At 42.1% G+C, this 20442-nt stretch overlaps 1 protein-coding gene across 2 annotated transcripts; it reads right to left on the bottom strand.

Annotated features, from left to right (window-relative positions):
- Window positions 1-1717: 1717 nt before the first annotated feature.
- IL4R (interleukin 4 receptor) lies at window positions 1718-20423 on the bottom strand. 2 transcript variants are annotated; one of them, XM_061993760.1, is made up of 10 exons: window positions 20249-20423; window positions 14253-14366; window positions 9295-9436; window positions 8275-8429; window positions 7043-7197; window positions 6288-6444; window positions 5390-5489; window positions 4748-4817; window positions 4543-4619; window positions 1718-4437 (listed from the first exon to the last, which is right to left on the bottom strand). In XM_061993760.1, exons 2-10 carry the CDS (start codon window positions 14320-14322, stop codon window positions 2274-2276), a joined length of 3090 nt encoding a protein of 1029 aa, XP_061849744.1. In that variant the 5' UTR covers window positions 14323-14366; window positions 20249-20423; the 3' UTR covers window positions 1718-2273. The 2 variants fall into 2 exon arrangements, with proteins under 2 accessions (XP_061849744.1, XP_061849746.1); XM_061993762.1 differs by lacking the exons at window positions 7043-7197; window positions 9295-9436; window positions 14253-14366; window positions 20249-20423 and having other exon boundaries at window positions 8275-8400.
- Between the last annotated feature and the right edge of the window lie 19 nt (window positions 20424-20442).

Here is a 20442-nt window from a genome sequence, read left to right as displayed (position 1 = left end):
CAGGAACCCATTCCAATCATGGTGAATCAGGATGCTAATGCTTGCTAGGCAGCCAGGTGAGAGGTGGAGGTGGAGTAATTGTGAGTAATAAAAGGCATTACAGCTAGGCTAAAACTTGGCATAAGCCTCTACTTGCACTGTAGTCTTGCAAAACAAACTGAAAAATACTGTAAATACACTTCATACAATCAGTAATTCTCTGTCCTGGTAGGACCCCTCCACTAGCTGAACAGGATATGTTTGGTCCTTCAGGAGCAAAGTTCCTCTCTCAGGAGTATATGCTGCCTTTGCAAGCACAGGCTGGTCTCTGGAGGAGTGGCACAGGCCAGCACACCTCCCTGGCAGTCCTGGGAGGCACCTCAAACTCCCACAAACTGCAGGCAGATTACCTTAGGCCAGAAACCTGTCATTTGAAACCTGTGTTTTATAGCCCAGCAACACCTCTATATGGAAAATGAACCGAGCTCCCACTGCACTCATGCGTGATGCCTACCCCAAGACAGGGGTGAGCTGGCCAGCTACACAGCCAGTTCTGGGTATAGGAATAGGACTCCCCTTTCTCAAAGAGTTACAGTTTGATTTCACTAGAGGAATATGGAAGATAGAGAGAAGGGGAAAAATATTCACACACAGAAAGCCATCCAACAGAAATGAACAGACAGGAGGGCACAGCTATATAGAAGACAAAAAGCCAGAGAAAGGCAGCATGAAGCTGGGACTCAGCAGGGAAGTGCTGCAGCAAATAGCTTTCCAACCCTTTTTGGGCAGACCTCTCCTGGCTGCTCCTGCCAAGTGCAAGCCTTCCAGGAGGATTTGACAAAGAGCACACAGGGAGACTGCAGGAGCAGAAGGGGAAGCAAGCAGCACTGAACCCTGGAAAGCCTCTTTGTTTGTCTGTCTCACAGCCCTCCTACTTCACAGAATTTATGCTGACATTATCTACAGCAGTGACTGTCCTCATGCAGAAAAGAGTATTTCTGACAGAACTAAACCTCACCTGAGTGAAAACAAAATTCTACCTGGTATTTTCAGTAAAAACAGATAACGTGTTCATCAGCACCTCAGCTACAAGCAGTAAGATCGTTCACTAACCACAACCTCAGTAAAAGTAAGCCTAGACAAATATTATCTATTACATCTAAAACTTCATTGTGAGTCTCCTTCCAGGGCTTACATACTCTTTTTTACCACTGCAAAACTGATGCATAGATACTACTACTTGGCCAACTTGAGTTTTGAAGAGTGCAATAACCTCATTAACATAACATGTTAAACCAGTTTCTGTGCGTGGCATTAGTTGCCTTCCTTAAGAATAGCAATGCAAATAGGGTTTTCAAAACAATGGGAAAACACATATATGTTTTAATACAGATAGCTACTAATCTGTTCTTAACTATTTTGTGCCACTGCCAGCATACTAAGGTGCAATTTACAATACCAAAATTGTTGATAATGCCCTAAAAAAGTTCACAGTTGTGAGTAAAACTTTTGGAACAATTACCCAATGAGAAGTATATACTTCCTTAAAGCCACACAATTCCTGATCTGACTGAACAAGAAGCTGCCACAGAAGTGCTCCATCAGTTTAGGAAGTCTGACTGTAAATGGGATAGACTTTCTGGGAAAACACGCCTTAGAAATGTTCAATTCAGTTTACAGACGTAGAACTATAAAATAACTACTCATTTCTATAGAATAAGAAACTAATCATCAATCATAGCATTGCTTAAGCCCAAATGACAGTAGTCTTTATTTCAAGTCTTAATTGAGTAAGTACAGAAACATACACCCCAAGCTGGGGCTAGGCACACAGGGTCTCCCTTCTCCCTGCCCCCATCAATAAATAAATTGAGGAAGTCAGTCACTTCCCCTCTGACTGGCATCCATGGCCCACTTCCAGCTGTGTCGGCACCTTCCACATCACCTTTCTGTGTTTCTCAAGCCACGTACAGAGCGAGGGCAACACCACAAGAGCTGTACTGAGAACTACTTCATGCAGCTGCTGCTTACTTTTAGAGAACAACCATGAGCAGACAGACTTCAGCTCTGGCTTTGCCTCCCTGCCAATGTTGCAGCTGCAGTGCTCACCATCACGGGCCCAGCTCACACATTGGCTGCTGGCCCTGCAGCAGGCAGGAGGGTCTGAGCCAACCAGATCCACAGTTGAACCACAGCAGCCCTCACTTCAGGCAAAACTGAAGAATGAGCAATGTCTCAATTTGCCATACAGTTTATCTCCAAAGCCTGGTTTAGCCTGGTCTTGGCTAGCGTGGCTAGGCTACCTTCATGTAGCAATTGTTCTCCTGGGCAAGGGCCTGGACAAGTTTCACTTTTTTCTCATTCTTCCTGCTGTTTTCCTTCAATGATTCTACTAATCCCTTTTTAACCGCAGCTGCTGGTCTGGAATCCTTCCTGTGCATGATGTGAGACTCGGAAGGACAGAAGTTATCCACAAAATGATGAAGTGACAACTTGTCTGAGACCAGGTGCTCCAGAGGCTCTGCAGTTTTTCTTTCTAAGTTTAGCCCAATGTTGTCCAGTGATTTTTCTGGTAAGTGAGGTGCTGAGCCACACTTCCTGCCTACTGCATGATTTATCATGTCTTTATTTTCCTCTGCACCTTCAAGTTTCCTCAAGTGGTTGTGTCTATGACAGTCAAAGTTGGTATTTAGACTGTTACTGCTCTTCTCTTGCATTCCTTTACCAGTACAGTTAAAGCTGTTAGATTTTGTCTCTTTTGTAGTTCTTTCTCTGCTGTTAAGATCTGGATAGTTCAGCTCTAACAAATCGTCTCTGCTGGTACTTTCATCTTTGCCATCACTAGACAACTCATTAGAGTTGGTGATCCAATGGCTGCCATCACTGGTCTGTGTGACATTCTCACTAGAGGCTAAATCTGGGACAATGCTGAAGTCAGAACCCTGTACAATCAAACATACATGGTCATCTGTCTTCTGGCCAGGTTCACAGGTTATGGTGTCTGGAGGTGTTTCTCTCAGGTTGTTGTACAAGGGATGAATGAAGGGGTCATACAGTGACTCAGAGGTAACCTCACAGTCCTTGTCACAGTATGTACCATTACATTTAACTGCATTATGAAAAGGCTGATAACCAGATGGTTGAGGTCCAGTGGGGCAAGAAATTATATTCCCTTTCTTTTGAACATTTTGATATGTCACTTGCTTATGTATTTCTTCTCCTGGTAGGAAAGCTGAAGCACTGCTATTTGCATCTTTGGAAAAAGATGGAAAATCAGTATGTTCTGAACAGGTGTTCTGAAAATCAAGCTCAGTGCTGGGAGATCTGTAGTTGGTATAACACGTCTGATTGCTAGCAGATCGATACATTTCATCTCTGCAGCTAAATTCTGGTGTCTCTGAACACTGTGGTAAGGAGCACTCATTTTCAAAACACAGAGTCAGGCTACTGTTACCCATAGACTCAGACATAAGGGCATCAAAGCTCTTATATGCAGAGCTGTTTGGTTCCTTGAATGCAGACACAAGGGTATCAAAGCTCTTGTACGCAGAGCCACAGTGCTCCACCGATGAAGACATAAGGGTGTCAAAGCTCTTGTAGGCAGAACCACAAGGCTCCAAAGATGGAGAGATAACAGTGTTAAAGCTCTTATATGCAGAGCTACACATCTCCATGCATGGGGACTCCAGGGTATTGAAACTCAGGGGTGCAGGGTTGCTTATTCTGTCTTTTTTGGTCACAAATGATAGTTCATTTGGAGACTCCTGGAACAGGGCACATGAGTCATGCAGATTTTCAGAACTGCATGGAAAAAGACTTTGATGAATCATATGTTGAAGATCTGTTGCATCCAGAGAAGCAGAATTTATGTCTGAGCTCTGATAGCCAGATTCAAAGGATTCTTCTGATAATTCTGACTTCTTGCTGGCTGTACTACAATTGTAGTCATCCTGAAAGGCTTTGGTGAAAAAGGAGACTGGATGAGAAACATCACATGGCTGCTGACTCTGGGCTGGGCTTTCCTTTGGATTTTGCTGTGATGGATTTTCTAATGCAAGTTTTGCAAAGGTTTCATTCTCACCTGTGATGATATCTGTGTTGTTATTGTCTTGCATATTGTTTTCATCTGCCAGAAGCTCCATAAACATGCTAGCTAGAGCATCATTGTGTTCACTGTGCTCTCTGAAAGCACTGTTGCTGCTCTCAACAGGCTCAAACATGGTGATATGGTCACCAGTCTCTTCCTGGCTCTCAACTTCAATGTCTGTTAAACATTCACAGATTTCTATAGAGTCTTCAACCACAATTGTCTCAGGGGTTAAAACTGGACTGCTGCCTTTTGGAAACCACTCTCCCGACTTGATGTGGCAACTGCAAGATTTCTCAACATTTCTGATGTTATCTTTTCCCTTGAAGTTTTGGCTTGACAAATTTTGAGACAGACAGTTCTCGCAGCTTCTGTTTTTGGAAGTCAAAAGGAAAGGACAGTTAATATTTATGTAACAGGAAACTATTCTATGCTGTAAAGCAGAGTTTGGGTTTTTTTCCCTTTGTTTTACTTACGTTTGGTTTTCCATGTGACTCTGCTTTAAGTCATGGAAAGGGAACTTAATTTCACCAATGTAGGACAAAACTGAAAACTAATAAAAACACGAATGAGATTTAGAACACTTGTAAATTATCGTCTGCACTAGCCAGACAACAGCATTTATGACATTCAACTTGTAGTGATCAGGGAAAGGTACTTAATGCAAAGCTCTTAAATTACCTTGACGTTTTCTACAACCAAATGGCTCTTTGCTGGATTTGGAATTTGATCCCACCATTCTTTCTTCACTCTGCAAGGGAAGAATTAAAATTGTTTGCTTTGACTGCATTTTGGCTTCCCTCTTCTTTCCCTCTTAGCCATTTGCGTTGTAACAACAGGAAGTGCTTGTTCTGTACATCTCTCAAGTGCTGCCTTTCATTAAACTAGTGTGAAGATGTTTGTATGTTTGGTGCGTGACTGCGCTGCACAACCACAGTCCTGTGATCTTCTAATCATGTTTGAAATTATGTGTCAGACAGATACGATACCACTTTCACTTTACCACTGAAAAATGTAAAAGAAAATTTTACCATCATTACTGGAACTCCAGCAAAGACTAGGTTCCAAAACCAATAAACCCCATAACTTCAGCCTGTTCTGGATGTTAAAACAAGTCTGTTCTACTAAGACGAATAGAGAATATTCAGTTATCTATTCAGAAAATGACAGACAGAACTGACTCTTGTTTATCAAATGTTTGCTCATAGAGAGCCAGATGAAAATACTGAGGAAAAACATTAGGTTCCAGACATTCATCTAATCAATAGCAATACTGGTATCTGTGCAAACTGCTATAAAACCTGTGAACAGTATGATACATACTTGGTAAAACAGAAGTAACAAATTACAGATACTGCCATGATCAGTATGCAGGATACAGGAACAGCCATCTGCAGAATGTCTTCAGCTGTTACTTGGTAATCTGTTAAATAAATATATACATTAACATGTGCATGTGCATATAAAAACATGTCCTGGCAACAGCAAATTCATTGCTCTTCTTTTGCGCCTTAAGAAACGCTCCTTCAGAGGATATAAAATAAAGCCTTCAGCAGATGGACAACAGAAGATACACAGCTGCCAGTGGCGATGGTGTGTGATGTGTCTGAAAGGTCAGGGCAGGTACTGCAATCAGTTGCTGCGTGGGTTACAAGCTGGGACAGCCAACATGTTCTGTGAGGCCACTTATCAGCACTCAGGGACAAAACTGTCACACAGTCCCTAAAATGGCATCATCATCTTCACTGTAATGCAGCTATGCTTTTTGTCCTCTCTGCCACTCTCCAGATTTTTATACACTCTCAGCCCTCTCATGGTTAAAATATTATTTAATTTGGAGCATAAATATTTCTTCTTCATTTACACCCACTTGCTCTTATGTCAATGTTGTTCTTTAGTTTAAATACCTCTTCTCCTTCCCCGGTGTCTTACTTCATTAAATATTTGGAGAGAACAAACACATCCCCTTTCAGTCTTTTTTTCATAAGGCTAAACAATCCAGCTTCCCTTGGTCTTCACTTCCTGAAGTTTCCTCAGGAGTTGCCTCTTTACATTTAGTCTCCTTGAAGCCCTTTACAGATGTACCCATAATATATTCAAAAGGAAGAAGACAGTGATTCCCATTAACTCTCCTCTGAGAGGAAAGCAGTGGGATATATATGACAGGGTTTATAAAACCATACCATCCTTTTATCAAGCTATTATTTGTTACAATGCTTACCATAGTGAAATTCAACTTCTTCACTCCACTCACTCCAGTAGGCTGGGTAGTCTGTATAGTTACACCTTACACTTGCAACGTAATCATAGCCTCTCCTCAAGGAGCCTGCAGTAATTTCAAAGCTTTTTGCCTCATACTTAATTGCTTTCACAGAAATCTGAAAAGACAGTGAGAAAATTCATTTTGGTTGCTTTATGAAGTAAAAGGTTACTGAAAGCAATTAAATAACAATAGTGTTCAGTGCCCCTCACAAATGGGTAAATGAGCAGCTGCATACCTAATCTGCTGTGCTTGATACTGCATTTTCTTGTCATGAGTGGGTGGTATTTGTGACATGCCTCCATGTTCTTCCCCTACCAGAAGCAGATCAGCCCTTAAGTGCTGGGCTGGGTTGCTCAGGAGGTTGTCTGAAATGCCACAAGTACACCATGTAGTCCTGAACAGCCTCCAGCTTCCTGGTGTCTAAGGAGCAATTGAAGTTCAAGGAACAGAAGTGTTGTACTTTCAATCTCTGCCCTGTCTACTGTGAAGAGCAGACAGTTTGGGCTGGCAGTCAGAAGGGCTGCAATCCTTTAAAGCCCAGCTGAACCACTCTGTGGCAATGTGACCTGTGTCAAGTGTGTGATGAGGAACATTGTGGGACCCCTTGCTGGCCATTATATTTCTTCATGAAATACTCTCAAGACATTTCAGAAGACTGTTTAAACCTGAAAGCTTCAGAGAAATAGAAAGTGAAGAGACTGACTGTCTCTTACCTCTGTCGGGTGCAGCTTCCTCCAGTATTTCACTTCATAGATGACCGGCTGTCCAGAGAGTATGGAATGAGAAGAGTAGCTCTCTTCCCAGCTCAGAATGAAATTACCACTTTCGACTTTCTGGACAGCAAGATTTTTGGGGGCCCTTGGCTTAACTGTATGTTAAAAAATACAATTAAGGAGAACATGGCAGTGTGAAAGCACTAATGGAGAAGCAGAGAGACAAACATTCACCAGAGATCAGAATCTCATCGCAGGCAATGCGTTTAGCTGCTTTCACTATGCTTTGGATCACAAGGACATAGAGGCCAAACCAGAGCAACTGCAAGGTATTCATTAACAAGCACTGAGTCTTCAAGCTGGCTGAGCAAACTCCAAGTTCAGTCTTTTGGTGCAGTGGACACAGTTTTCAGCCTGGAAAAATGGGAACACTCTGTGCCCTCACAATAGCATAGTGTGCTGTGGGGTAGGCACAGAGCTTCCAACAGCTTTGCAGCCAGGCTGGCCTGGCTGCCTGTCTCTTAAAAACTGATGCAGGCTCCTCCTGATTTTGCTGATAAGCAGCACTGACAATGAAGCGTTCTGAAAAGAACCAGCTCATCAATGCAGAGGAGTGCTGGCCTAAAGTATGTGGATGACTTCTCTGAGTGTTCGAGGTGACAAGTATACTGTTCTAAAGTAACCCGGGGTCTATAGAGAGACATAAACTGTGTCTACTCTCTGTCCTTTGCAAGAGCAGAGGTATTAACTTTTTATCACTGGTTGTTATATTCCAACAGCAATTACTGTAAAAATCTCTGTTCAGGGGGATGATTCAACCAGCATGAATAATCAGACTATGACAGAGAGAGGAACAACGGAAGACATTTCAGTTGGGATAGCCTAGTGTCTTTCTAGAAACTGGAAGTAGCACTTTCTTTGTCATCCTTGACTTCTACAGCACAAATAAAATGCACTACAGACAAATCTAAGCACCCAAACTGCTGTCAACTGGCAGCTGAGGGGGTACAGCTAGAGGAAGAATCATTCTGCTTGTCCCATACTTATATACTTTTTCCCTAAGAATCTACTTCAGAATCAGGTTCAAATGCAAAACGCGTTTGGTTTAAAGCCAGCATGGCACTTTTCACCTCTAGTAAGGAAAAACTGTTCCAGTGACGTGAATGAGGAGTTTGCTAGGATTGCAAAGCCTGGAAACAGATGTCCTAAAGATAAAGTAAATAGTTTCTTACCAACCAAAGCTGGTGTAACAGTGTAATTCCACATATCAGTCCCATTGAATTGCAGAGATAGAATATACGTGAGGCCTGATACAAAATAATCTCGATATATTGTGCAAGTGCACCTCAAACTGTCTTTTCCACTCTTGGGGACACATTCCTCATTACTGAAAAGCAAGAAGAAAATGATGTGATGTTTATAGAGAGTGAGGCACACTATATCTTGAAAAGTTGAAATCAAGCTGCCCAATATGTAAAGCTACTAAAATACGAGACAAACAAGCTCAGTTTCTAGAAATGTTTTGCCCAACAAATCCAAACCAAAGCTGATCTCCCTCAAACTCCCCACACTCCCAAAATACCTCATGGATATCTGTATCACACAAATAAAAAACTTGACAGAAAGCCTAGGGATTGATCCCAAGAGGAGAAATTAACACCCTTATCACACCTCAGCCTCCGAAGAAGCAGACTGACAGCTTGCTAGTATAAGAGCAGGTTTAATATAAAGTGAAGTTATTTGGGTGTCCATGTGGAGAAATCATATGGAGAGGAACAGGAAAAGTCTGTTGCACCTTGCTTTGTAGGATGACTGGCCCTGCTACAGAACAGAACAAGAGTCAGTGCTTGAACATGGAGTTACAGTGCATGCAGAGATAATCATCTGGGCCCCAGAGGAGAGTACCTTTTTACATGGACTACAGACTGGTAAATCAGGTAAGAATTCTCCTGAAGGAGGTGAAATTTTGCATGAAATGAAAGTTGGGTGAACTCACAAGAGCTCTACTACTCCTACAAGGAGGACTTGATCATTCTTCTGTACTAAAGAGTGCAGAGTTCTGCAGAAGAGCAGACCACTGAACAAAGAGTGTTGTTACTTGCAGCAATGTGTGTTCCTCCTGGCAAGAATAATAATCTGGATTACATTTTGTCCCAGACACCAATGGCAGAGGGAAGGAATCAGAACTAATAATTATTATAGGATATATGAAGTTCCAATAATGATAATGTAACATCTTAGTAAACACTTACCCAGCAGAAGAATCTTCGTGCCTGTAGTACAGCAGGAATTCTTTGGAGCAATTTGCTTGTGCTGGCACCTTCCAGTGACACACCAGCTCTTTGTCATAGTCAGTGAAGCACGCAAATTCCTGCACATGTCTTGCAGTCATAGCTAGGGAGAAGCAGCACATGATGAGAAGCAAAAGAAGAAAAATAATAAACTGACTAAGCAGAAACATTAACTTTTTCATCGAAACAAAGCTACCAATCCCCTACAACTTAAGTGATAGCATTATTATTTTTCATGTCCTACGTAAATAGAGACGCATGCCACCAAATGTCTCCACCTTTCTGCAGACAAAGTTAACAGTCTTGGAGAGGAAGAATGCCTGCAGTAGTAAAGTTGAAGTAGAAAACCACAACTCATTTAATATAGGTCTTCCTAGCCTTGAAAACCTGATTCTAATAGCTCTACCTAAAAGTCATCAACATTTAATTGCAAAACAGCATCATCCTATGTGTTAAATACAAAAGGTTCAAAAGTCAAAATGTAGGTAATAGACAGACAGACCAGGATCAGTGCCTGTAGTCTGCTTCCCAAATGCATGCCATCTGCCTCCCCACTGCATTGTCCTGTCACAGGCTTTCTTCTAGTATACATGTTTTCTTACTTTCACTTAGTATTTCCTGTCTGTCTTCTACTTTGCATTATGATGATAGTGTTCAGAGACCAGGAGAGAGTCATGAAAACCCTAAAGTCTCTGCATTCCCAATGTTTGCATTTACTATCTCTTTCACTGGCACCATTAAAGAAAAAAAAAAAAAAGAAATAAGACATTTGGTCAAAATATCTTTTTTATTGTTCCAGTTAGAACTGGAAATGGAAAGGCAATACACAATCCTCAGTATCCCTTCCTGCCTCACTAGCCATTATCACAATGCATGGGTGAAATAATGAAGAGGAGGAGTTCTGTGACAGTAGGGTCATGCCATTATTAAGACTAACAGTGTGTGAAATGCAGCATTGGAACGTGATCATTTCTAAATGAAGCAGTCAGAAATACCCAATAGTTTTACCATTACAGAGAACTCTTTGCTTTTGTCAGTGTCTGACTACTCTTTATTGATAAATATTAGCAATAACTCCCTTTTCTTGTACAAGTGGTAAAGATCCTTCTCTCCTGCTCTCCATCTCAATTCCCTGTAAAAATTTAGAATAGCTTTGGCTAGTCTTTAGAATTGACAGCTTTCTGATAGTTTCCTAGAGGACTCTACTAAAAGGTTTCTCTAGGCAATTTCACAACGGGCAATTGTATTTACTTGGCCCAGCACATTACTAACTCCATTCTTGTCATTTGCTTTGCAAATTCAAGATTAAGTTGCCAGCAACTCACATCCTGTAGGGTGCTTGTCATTCAGCCACTGCTGCTTCACAGGCTTGTTCTTTCCAGCAAGTACCCAAGTTCCAGATTATTCCTCCCAAGCAAAGACTTGTCGAAAATACCTAACTTCATTGTATTTGTCCTACATTTCTACTTTTCTGTAGTCCACTTGTGTTATTTATTCTGATATAATTTCTGAGTACCCTGATACTGTACTGATTTGTAGCACAGGTTCCGCAAATATAATGAACATAATGGTCAGATGCTTTTTAGTGGATATGCTGCGTAACATACAATGGAATCTACCATCAGACCCTCTAGGACTTCAGTAAAAGTATTAAAAAAATAAAAGTTAAAAAAAACTGACTCAAAGAAACACTTAATTGCTGGATACTGTCAGTATAGAGTCTTTTGCCCTCACTAAAACCCACACATCACTTGCCTTTCTAAAAGGTCTCCCACAAAACTTGACTACCAAGCAGTACTTACACTTGAGTAAGCTCAATAACCTTAGTAAGTCTCACTTACATAAATGAGATGTATGGAAATGTCAAGGAACCATTTCAAAATTCTATAAAAATCATAATCTAAATTGTGTGGTACATTGACTGGTTATAATCCCAGAACTCACTGCAGTTCATGGTTTCATTAGTGTTCAAATACTTAGAAAATGGTTTGTTTTGGTTTAGTTACATCTTTCAGTTATATCTTGTCTGGATGGCAGCACCACATTTAGATCCCCTTTGTTCTGCATGGTCCTTGATTCTTCAAAAAGCCCAAGAATCATCAGAAGAGCAGCAATTTAGAGATTAAACTTCTGCAATACTGTAACAGTCATATTGCTTATTTATTGAAAAAAAAACCCATCCACTTATCCTGTTGCTGTTGTTTATATTTGATTGCCATTTTTATTGTTAGTTTATTTTTCTTTAAGATACACTTAAAATAAGTACTAACATTTTAAGCCCTTTCAACACAAATGTCCTTAATTTTCAATGTGTTAAAGACCTTACATTTTCAAGAATACTTCAATTAAATGAAGCTCCTCCTGCTGTGTTAAGCTATGATGATTAACAGTTTTACTTTACTTTGCCTGTCAGTGTCCTCACGTCTTTCCAGAATCCTTTAATTACCTTCAGTATTCTTTTCCTGTGACTTTGTCCCTTTTCCACCTCTGTTACACTGTGTATTTTCTAAACCTTGATATTTGATCATTTCCTTTTGAAACCACATAAAGCATACGGTTTGTTTTCAGTTCATGTAGTTAAAACGGAACTGAAATACTGGATTTCTTTTTTAATGCTCAACTAGAATAACATGCTGAAGAAACTTAAAATAGCTAACCAGGGCAAAAATAAACCTGCAAAATTAAACTTTGATACAAACTTTACAGAATGTGGGATTACCTAGGTCAGATGACCCAGACAATGCACTCTTGCAAACCTTGGTCCATCTCATTAATTCAAATGGTACCATTTCACTACTTTTGTGCTGTTAGTACATCAGAAAGTACCTAACAAATATTCTTTTTTAGAGACAGGTTATTTGAAATTTTCTTGTAAGTATTTTCTTTTGCTTTAAAAAAAAAACCACCAAAAACCCAAACACTGTAAGCTATTGTGGAACTGCTTAAAGATTACAGAAAGTAAGATTAATTTTCCAGAAAATAAAAATATATTGTTGGAAAACATGTTTTTAAAACATCTAAGTTGTCTTTATAATCAAGTATCATAAAAGTCACAAGAAAAAGAAATATCCACATTCAGCCCCTGCCTTTCGAACTTTAGAAAATAAGCATTAGCTAGCAAGTAGCATTAGGACTTCACACAGCTACATGTCCTGCCAGACCAAAAGAATGGTGAAGAACATAAAAAACGTATCATGACAGTCATCTGCCCCTGTGCAGGTACAAGCCAGAGAGTATAATGTGTCACAAGTGCCTGCAAAATTTGTTCAAATCCTGTCACCTAAATTCTCCAACTTAGTAACTCTGCACACTTTGGAGAATGCAAACTGATAATAGATGTCCTTTATCTACAGGCTTCATTCCACGAGCAGAGCTCTCTCATGGTCCTACGTGGCAAACAGTGGCAGCTAAGAAAATAAGCAAATGAGAGACTAGTGCTTCCTACTCTATGGGATTTCTACACAGATGTCCCTGGGTTGTTGGTGAGCACCTTGTTTGCTGCAAGGTATCCAACAGAAACTGGATAATGGAGAAACCAGGAGATGACTTTCCAAATCTCAGTTTATTCTTCCCACAAATTCCTATTTCTTCTTGCTGTTGTAGTTTTGCCTGGGCCAGGTCTTGGTAATGGGGGGCTACAGGGATGGCTTCTTTAATTAAAGAGCTGCCGGACGTTTCCCCTGTAGCTGACAGGTCTAATGCCAGTCAATTCTAGGATGGAACCACAGGTGACCCAGGCCTGGCCAATTAGCGATTGAGGAAACACCTTTGCAAGTAACATATTTGAGAAGGGGAAGAAGTTTCTGAGCCCTTATTAAACTGCAGCAGCAATAGGGAGTGAGAATGTGAAAACATCTTCCCAGACACCAAGATCAGTGGAGAAGGGAGAGCAGGTGCTTAGGCCCTGAAAGAAAGATTCCCCTGGGTCCTGTGGTGAGGTCCATGGTGAGGCAGCTGTGCCCCTGCAGTTAGTCCGTGGAGGCCACTGGGGAGCAGAGACACACTCACAGCCTGTGGAGGAACCCACGCCAGAGCAGGTGGATGTCTGAAGGAGGCTGTGACTCTGTGGGAAGCTCACCCTGGAGCAAGTTCCTGGCAGGAGCTGGGAGCCCGTGGGGAGAGAGGAGCCCACACCAGAGCAGGTTTGCTGTCAGGACTTGTGATCCCGTGAGGGACTCAGGCTGGAGCAGTCAGTGCCTGAAGGACTGTTCTCCCGGTGGGTGACCCACACTGGGGCAGGGTGTAAGGAGCTGCCCTCGTGGGAGGCCCCATGCTGGAGCAGTTAGTGAGGAGCTGTAGCCCATGGGAAGGACCCATATTAGAGAAGTTCGTGAGGGACTGTCTCCCATGGGGAGGGACCCCATAGTGTAGCAGTGGGAAGTGTGAGGAGGCCTCCCCCTGAGAAGAAGCAGCAGCAAAGTCCATCTGTAATGAACTGACTGTAACCTCCATCCCTCATCCCTTGTGCCACTGGTGGAGAAGGAAGGAGAGTCTTGGAAAGGAGGGGTGGGGGAGGTGTTTTAAGATTTGGTTTTATTTCTCATCTCCCTGTTTTGTTTTGATCATTCATTAATAAATCAAACCATTTTTCCCCAAGTTGAGTCTGTTTTTGCCTGTGACGCTAATTGCCGAGTATTATCTCTACTCACAAACCTCTCATATTTCTCTCTCCCCTGTTTAGGAGGGGGAGCGATAGAATGACTTGGTGAGCATCTGGCACCCAGTCAGGGCCAAACCATCACAGTTGTTCTTATGTAAAAGCTCAGTAAAAAGGAAAAAAAAATATTCTAGTATACAGATATTTCTGACATTTGAAATTATGCATTTTGTATTAGTTAATTAATAGTAATAGTGTTGCCTATTAGTCATGCTGTCAATAAAAACTTCATTGTAATAATTTATAACCTTTACAAACGTACCTTCATTTGTTGTATATGGAAAGAAAAGGATCCACAGGATATGTGGTGCAGCACTTGGGAGTCTTGCCATCACTGACACTGGCCAGGTTCAGCAGGACAAGCTGTGCTGAAATCCTGTCAACACAAAACATTACTGTAAGCTTACATCAGTGTCCCAGTTAAGGTAAGAGCATAGCTCTTTCTACCACTCTGCTTGATGTTAGGATTCAGATTCTCCTGCAGTGCCTGATATCTCTAAATATGATATCATGGAACAACAAGAAGTATAGAAGAATAATGGTAATACAAACTTATTAACAGAAGACTTTCCTGCAAAGTTTTAATTACAGAGGATACTAAACTGACATTGGCAGTGGACCTGCTCTTTTAGCCACTAGAAAAGCAAAGCTGCTAGTACATGAGATACCGAAAGGGTAAACACTAGACCAAAAACATCAACAATCAACATGTCACCAAAGCCATGATTCCACTCAGATGACTGAAAGAATTTAAGAATGAAGTGCCTGATCTATCACTAGCACCCTAGACAGTATCATTCATCTTGAAAAAAATTCTTAGCAAAGACCCCTGAGCCTTGCTTCAACAGAATGCAGATTCACTGAAAGAATAAATCATTAGAAATTCTAAACATATACCTAAACATGGCAGAAAGAGCACAGGGAAAATTATGCATCTATTCTCACGATCCTCTCTGTGTGATTAAGTGGAGAGAGCTTCTCAGATCTCCTTTACTAGGAGAGTGGTGTTGGGTTTTCTGCAGAAGTTTTGTTAGATTTTGAGATAGAAGAGACCACTGAAAAGTATTTGCTGCTGATGGTGGTTCAACACTTTCTGCTCCAACTACAGTGGTAAAACCACCTTTGATGTTTCTAGCAGATTTGAGTTTCACCAGCACAGGATACAGAAGGAATTGTTGAGGGATCTGCAACTCTTCTGCAGTACAAACTTGCTGTCATAGTTTGACATGAAGCCATTTCTGGTAATGGGGAAGGGGCTGCAAAGATGGCTCCTATAAGAAGTTGCTCACAACTCTCCCCAGCTCTGAGCCAGACCCACTTCTGAGGCTGAGCCAATTAGATGCCTCCATGATCACTTTTCAAGAAGAAGCCAGAAGAAGAGAGTTCTTCCTGTTCCTTCTTTCTTCAGTCCCTTTTTTCTTTTCCTACTAATGGTGGTGCAAGGACTTGGAAGAGAAAGACAAGCAATGATGTGGACTCCAAGGTCAGAGAGGGAAGAGAGGAGGAGGTGTGCTGGAGCACAGATTCCCCTGCATCCTGTGGAGAGGACTGGTGAAGCAATGATTTGTTTGCATTTCATTAAAGACCCTGCATCAGGGGATGTGACTCACTTCATTAAAGCCCCTGTGCCACGGGCAGTGACTATGGCCAGAGGAGTCTGTGTCCCGTGTGAGGGACCCCATATTCACAGAAGCTGTAACTGTGGGGAAGAACCCACACCAAAGAAGCCCATTGAAATTATGCCCAAAAGAGGCCATGTCCCAAGAGAGGGACCTTGTATCTTCAGAAGCTGCAACCGTGGCGAAGAACCCACACCAGAGATATTTACCAAGGACTGTCCCCTGTGTGAAGGACCCTGTATTGGTAGAAGCTGCAGCTGCTGGGAAGAACTCACACCAGAGAAGTTTGTTAAGGACTGTGTTCCATGAGAGGGACCTTTTATTGGAGCAGGGGAAGAATGCAAGGAGAGGTCCTCATATGAGAGAAGTGGGAGAGTCCATCTGTGAGAGACTGACCACATCCCTCATTCCCCACCTGCCGCCCTGAGTCGTTGAGGGGGGGAGGTAGAAATATCAGGAGCAGAGAGCTGAGCCTGGGAAGAAAGGATGGATTGAGGAGGGAGATCTTAAAGTGCTGGCTGTATTTTTCTCATCATCCTGCTCTGTTTTAGGTTTTTGTTCTGTTCTGTTTCATGTGAGTATTAGAATAAACTTTCCTACTTTCCTCTCTGAGTACTGGAGTCTATGTTGCCTGGAACCGTAATTGGCAGCAAGCTCTCCCTGCCCTTGTCTCAATCCACAACAACTTTGGTTATCCTTTCTTTTTCCTCTCATTTCACTGGGGCCTCTGCCATCCTAACAAGGGTGGGGTTGGATAGAGGGGCACTGAGTGAGAGACTGTAGTGCTTCATTGAAGGCTGGGCTAAACCACGACACTTGTTAAGTGATTAGCTTAGGAAAAAATTAATGACCTTTTGGAAGTATGCATGTTCATGTAAGAATGTGCAGCCTCAAAGACATGCTACCAAAGTCATATCCACACAGATAACTCCTCTCTAAAATTAGGAAGATTCTCAATCACAGCTGCTCAGTATTTGTTGTCAAATATTCAAGTGAAATGTTAAGGAATCAACAGCCAGAATCTTTCTCAGTTCAGTAAGGGACAGAAAGATCACTTTAAAAAGAAGACCACATCTTTTATTGATAAATATATCTACATAAATCTAACTATTGTGAAGTGTAGCAATATTTTTCCAATGTATTTAGAAGCACTAGCGGTGTATTTACGATCAATCTGTATTTCATTATGTCAGATTCAGCTCCAAAGCAATTACCTCACAATCCACGTTTCTGTGCTTGTCAGAAAAGTCACATACATACTGTATTTCTTCTATTCTCACATGCATGACTGACCACTCTTTAAAACAATCTTCCAAAAGTTAAACATGGAAAATGTCAATTTTGAAGGTTAAGGGACAAGCATACTGTTAAAAAATAAAAATAGGTCAGACTGGAAACTCTTTTGTGACCTTCTCTGAGGCAGTTACTGCTCATATAGCAATGAAGAACATATTGAAAAGATGATCTTCTCATAAATGCTCAAAAAAACTATTAAGACCTGAGCTTTTCACATTTTGGGAACAGACAAATCATGACTAGCACAGTAATACATTTTTTTTTAAAAGAACACAAGTGCCTTTGCTACTGGTTCAAAAAAAGAGCAAACTGCTCCAGCATAACAAAATAAGTCTTATTTTCCTGCCTTTTTCCCGTAGTTCTTGAGACAGGAAGTTTTTGCTTTCCAGCCCAGTGTTAAGCAATACTGTTGCATGACTGGAGTTCTGAGAAACTAATAAAACTTTGTCTGAGAATCCTGTATCACATAAGCATGTATGAATCACCATATGGCAGAGCAAAAGTATCTCCCACACAGGAGAAAAGATCCGCACTCAATGAGGAAAACTGAGTTAAGCCGCAGCTCTAATGAAACTGCATTTTTCTTTATAGTAGTAGCCTACCAATCCAATACAAAGGACAAAAATTGTAATTTGGCAGTAGCTTTCCTGTCTGTTACCTTTTAAGTTTTTCTTTTTGAAACATCAATCTTAAAAAAGAAAACCAAAATGACTGCAAACCTAGTCACTCCAATATATCAGAGGAAAGTAAGGTGTAAAACACACAAGTGATTTCCCCAGAACTATGAAAGAAATCTCTGTCAGGGCTAGAAGCAAGCGTGCGTGATTACTGGCACAAGTCATATGCTTTGACCTTTTATCATTTCTGCCTCGTGAGAAAAAAAAGAGATCTGATTAGAAATACTTCAATTATTCTCAAGAAAAACAGTAATAACTTCTGGTCAGGGCTTCTAAATAAATCAGGGCCTGTTACGCTCAGAGTAACTCACGCCCAAAGGGCAGGCAACAATAATTTCTACCTAAGACTGCTTAGTGCACCTTTGCTGAAATTCCGCAGATGACTCCCTCTTTCAAAACTATCTCTTTTGAAAATTAAAAGTACATCTTGTCTTACTCTTTCTGGTTTAAACCAGTCTGTAACTGCAGACTAAAATGAGATAAGCAATATATGGCAAAGCAAACCAAAAGTTCATAAACTGATTTTGTATCAAAATTTCAAGAGAAAAAGTTAGGGATGAATTTTCATCTTTTTTAATTGCTGCTTTTCATTGATCTCTTTTCTAAGTGTCTGTACTAAAATGGCAGACCTCTAGGAGAACGTGTTCCACCTACAAGCAACATGCATGCCGTTGGCATGCAACGTGACTGCCAATAGGCAACCACACAAAGCGTGTGTATAGTGAAAAGTGTGGGTATCTCAGACCAAGTGGGTTTTTACAGAATTGGGCGGTGAGGCACTGGCACAGGTTGCCCAGAGAGGCTGTGGCTGCCGCCCCATCCTGGGAAGTGTTCAAGGCTAGGCTCAATGGGGCTTGGAGCAACCTGAGCTAGTGGAAGGTGTGGGAGAACCTGGTTCTCTTTAAGGTCCATTTGAATCCAAACCATTCTATGAGTCTACAAAGAATTTGCAAGCTGAGAAAAGTGTCCTGTATGCTAAGTTCAGGAGGTGGCTTAGATGAAAGGGTAGGCTAGATTACAAGTTCCAATAATTAAGGATGGCAACTTTAGTCAATGAAGAGACGAGATAAAATCCAATCGTTCTCACTCAGCATTGTTTCAACTGAACAGTAGACCATTGCCCTATGCATCTTTACTGCTCAATTAATACACCATTGTGTCAAAGTTACCTCTTCTTACCAACACTACTACAGGGGAAAGCACTGCGTAACCAGAAACTCAAATCCATGCCCAGGTCCTTAGATTACTGATTCTTTACAGAGGAGGCTTTGTCCTGTTTTTTTTATCTTGAAGTGCATAGTACACATGTTATTGCTTATCTAACACAGTATTTCCTGCATCACTGTATGATCACTAAAGAAGAAACTCACTTCAAAACAGTGCATTTTAAAGGAAATTGTTTTTACAAACGTTTTTACTAACTTATTTTTACTAAAATGTATGAAGTCATCATCACTTCTTCACATGCTTTGAGATACTTACCATTAATGTCTTTTTACACAACAACATGCAACAACTTACAAATAGTACCTACATTTCTAGAGCAGGACAGGGCACATCTGGATGAGCCTCAAAATATGAAAAGAGCCTGTCAGAATGAGACCTTTAACAAAACTGGTCAATTTTTTACTTAAGCTGGGGTTTCTGCATTCCAACAGATTTTCATGCTGAGATGACACAAGTCACCAAAGGACTGACTTGTCATTTTGACCTCTAAAGAACACAGGACTTTCACATAATTTAACAAACTGCAAATCGTAGTCTGCAAGCAGCATGACAACATTTTAGAGGCAACAGAAACTATGGAAACTGTGGAATTCGGACACGCTGAAAAAAAATTGCCTTGAACACAAAACATCGAGACAACGACAACTACAACAGCTCACTTCTGAGCCTACATTTCAGAGTCCTTGGTTCCGACAGTTGAGCATAACTTGGTCTTAAGCAATCCTTTAGCATCTCTTAGCATCCATTCACGCCGGGAATCAGCAGTTCTGAGCAGGTTTACTGTGGCGAATTCCCTGATCAAGGATCACGGTCCCGGCTACCATGCTTCTGCAAGCGAGTGCCGGCAGAGGCCTCATACTCCCCACATCCGTCAGGCAGGATTTCCAGCAGCAACGAAGTTCACGGGAATTACACTAGTTTTAAGTTATTTCAAAAGGAGCTAAATATTCTCAAGGACACAAAATAATTACTTCTGCCGACGACAGCGCTTTTAATGACTCGAGGCTTCAGCCGGGTCCCGACCCCCACCGAGCCGCACCGGACTCCAGGGGACCCCGCGCCGGAGACAACGCTCCCAGCCGCCCCCCAGGCAGACTGCGTGCTCCAGGAACCTCCCACCGCCCGGAAAAGGCCGTCTACATCCCTATAAAGACACAGGACACTGGAGAGCAGTAGCCCAATTCTTTCCGTCATGTCCCATAACCCCCGCCCTCCATCTAGACAGGCCAGCGCAAGCCAGGCCAGTTCAGGCTGCTCCGCCGCCCGCCGGGGCGGCCGCAGCGCCGGCGTCGGGAGTGCCTAAAAGCGAGCTCCTTTTCAGCACCGGTGAGAACAGCGGGCACCGCGCTCGCCGCAAAACGTACAAATTCAGTACAATTAATAAAAAAGGACACGGAGGGGCGGAAGGGGGAAAGAAGGAGCCGCCGGAGGTGCCTTGCCTGGTGCGGTTCCCGGTCGGAGCGGCTTGGCGAGGTCTCGCGCTCGGGCGTCAGTCTGGACCGGGGCGGCCCCAGCCCCGCAGCACCCCCCGGGCCCGAGCTCCTCGGATCTGCGCAGCCCGACCGTCCGCGGAGCGGTGAAAGCGGCTGTGAGCCGCACGGGCACACCCCGTCCCACCGCTGCCACCGTCAGC

The sequence above is a fragment of the Colius striatus genome, chromosome 3, assembly GCF_028858725.1.
Source record: "Colius striatus isolate bColStr4 chromosome 3, bColStr4.1.hap1, whole genome shotgun sequence".
Classification (NCBI taxonomy): domain Eukaryota; kingdom Metazoa; phylum Chordata; class Aves; order Coliiformes; family Coliidae; genus Colius; species Colius striatus.
Note: the sequence above shows the minus strand (reverse complement) of the source record. Positions and strands in the feature narration are given on the sequence as shown.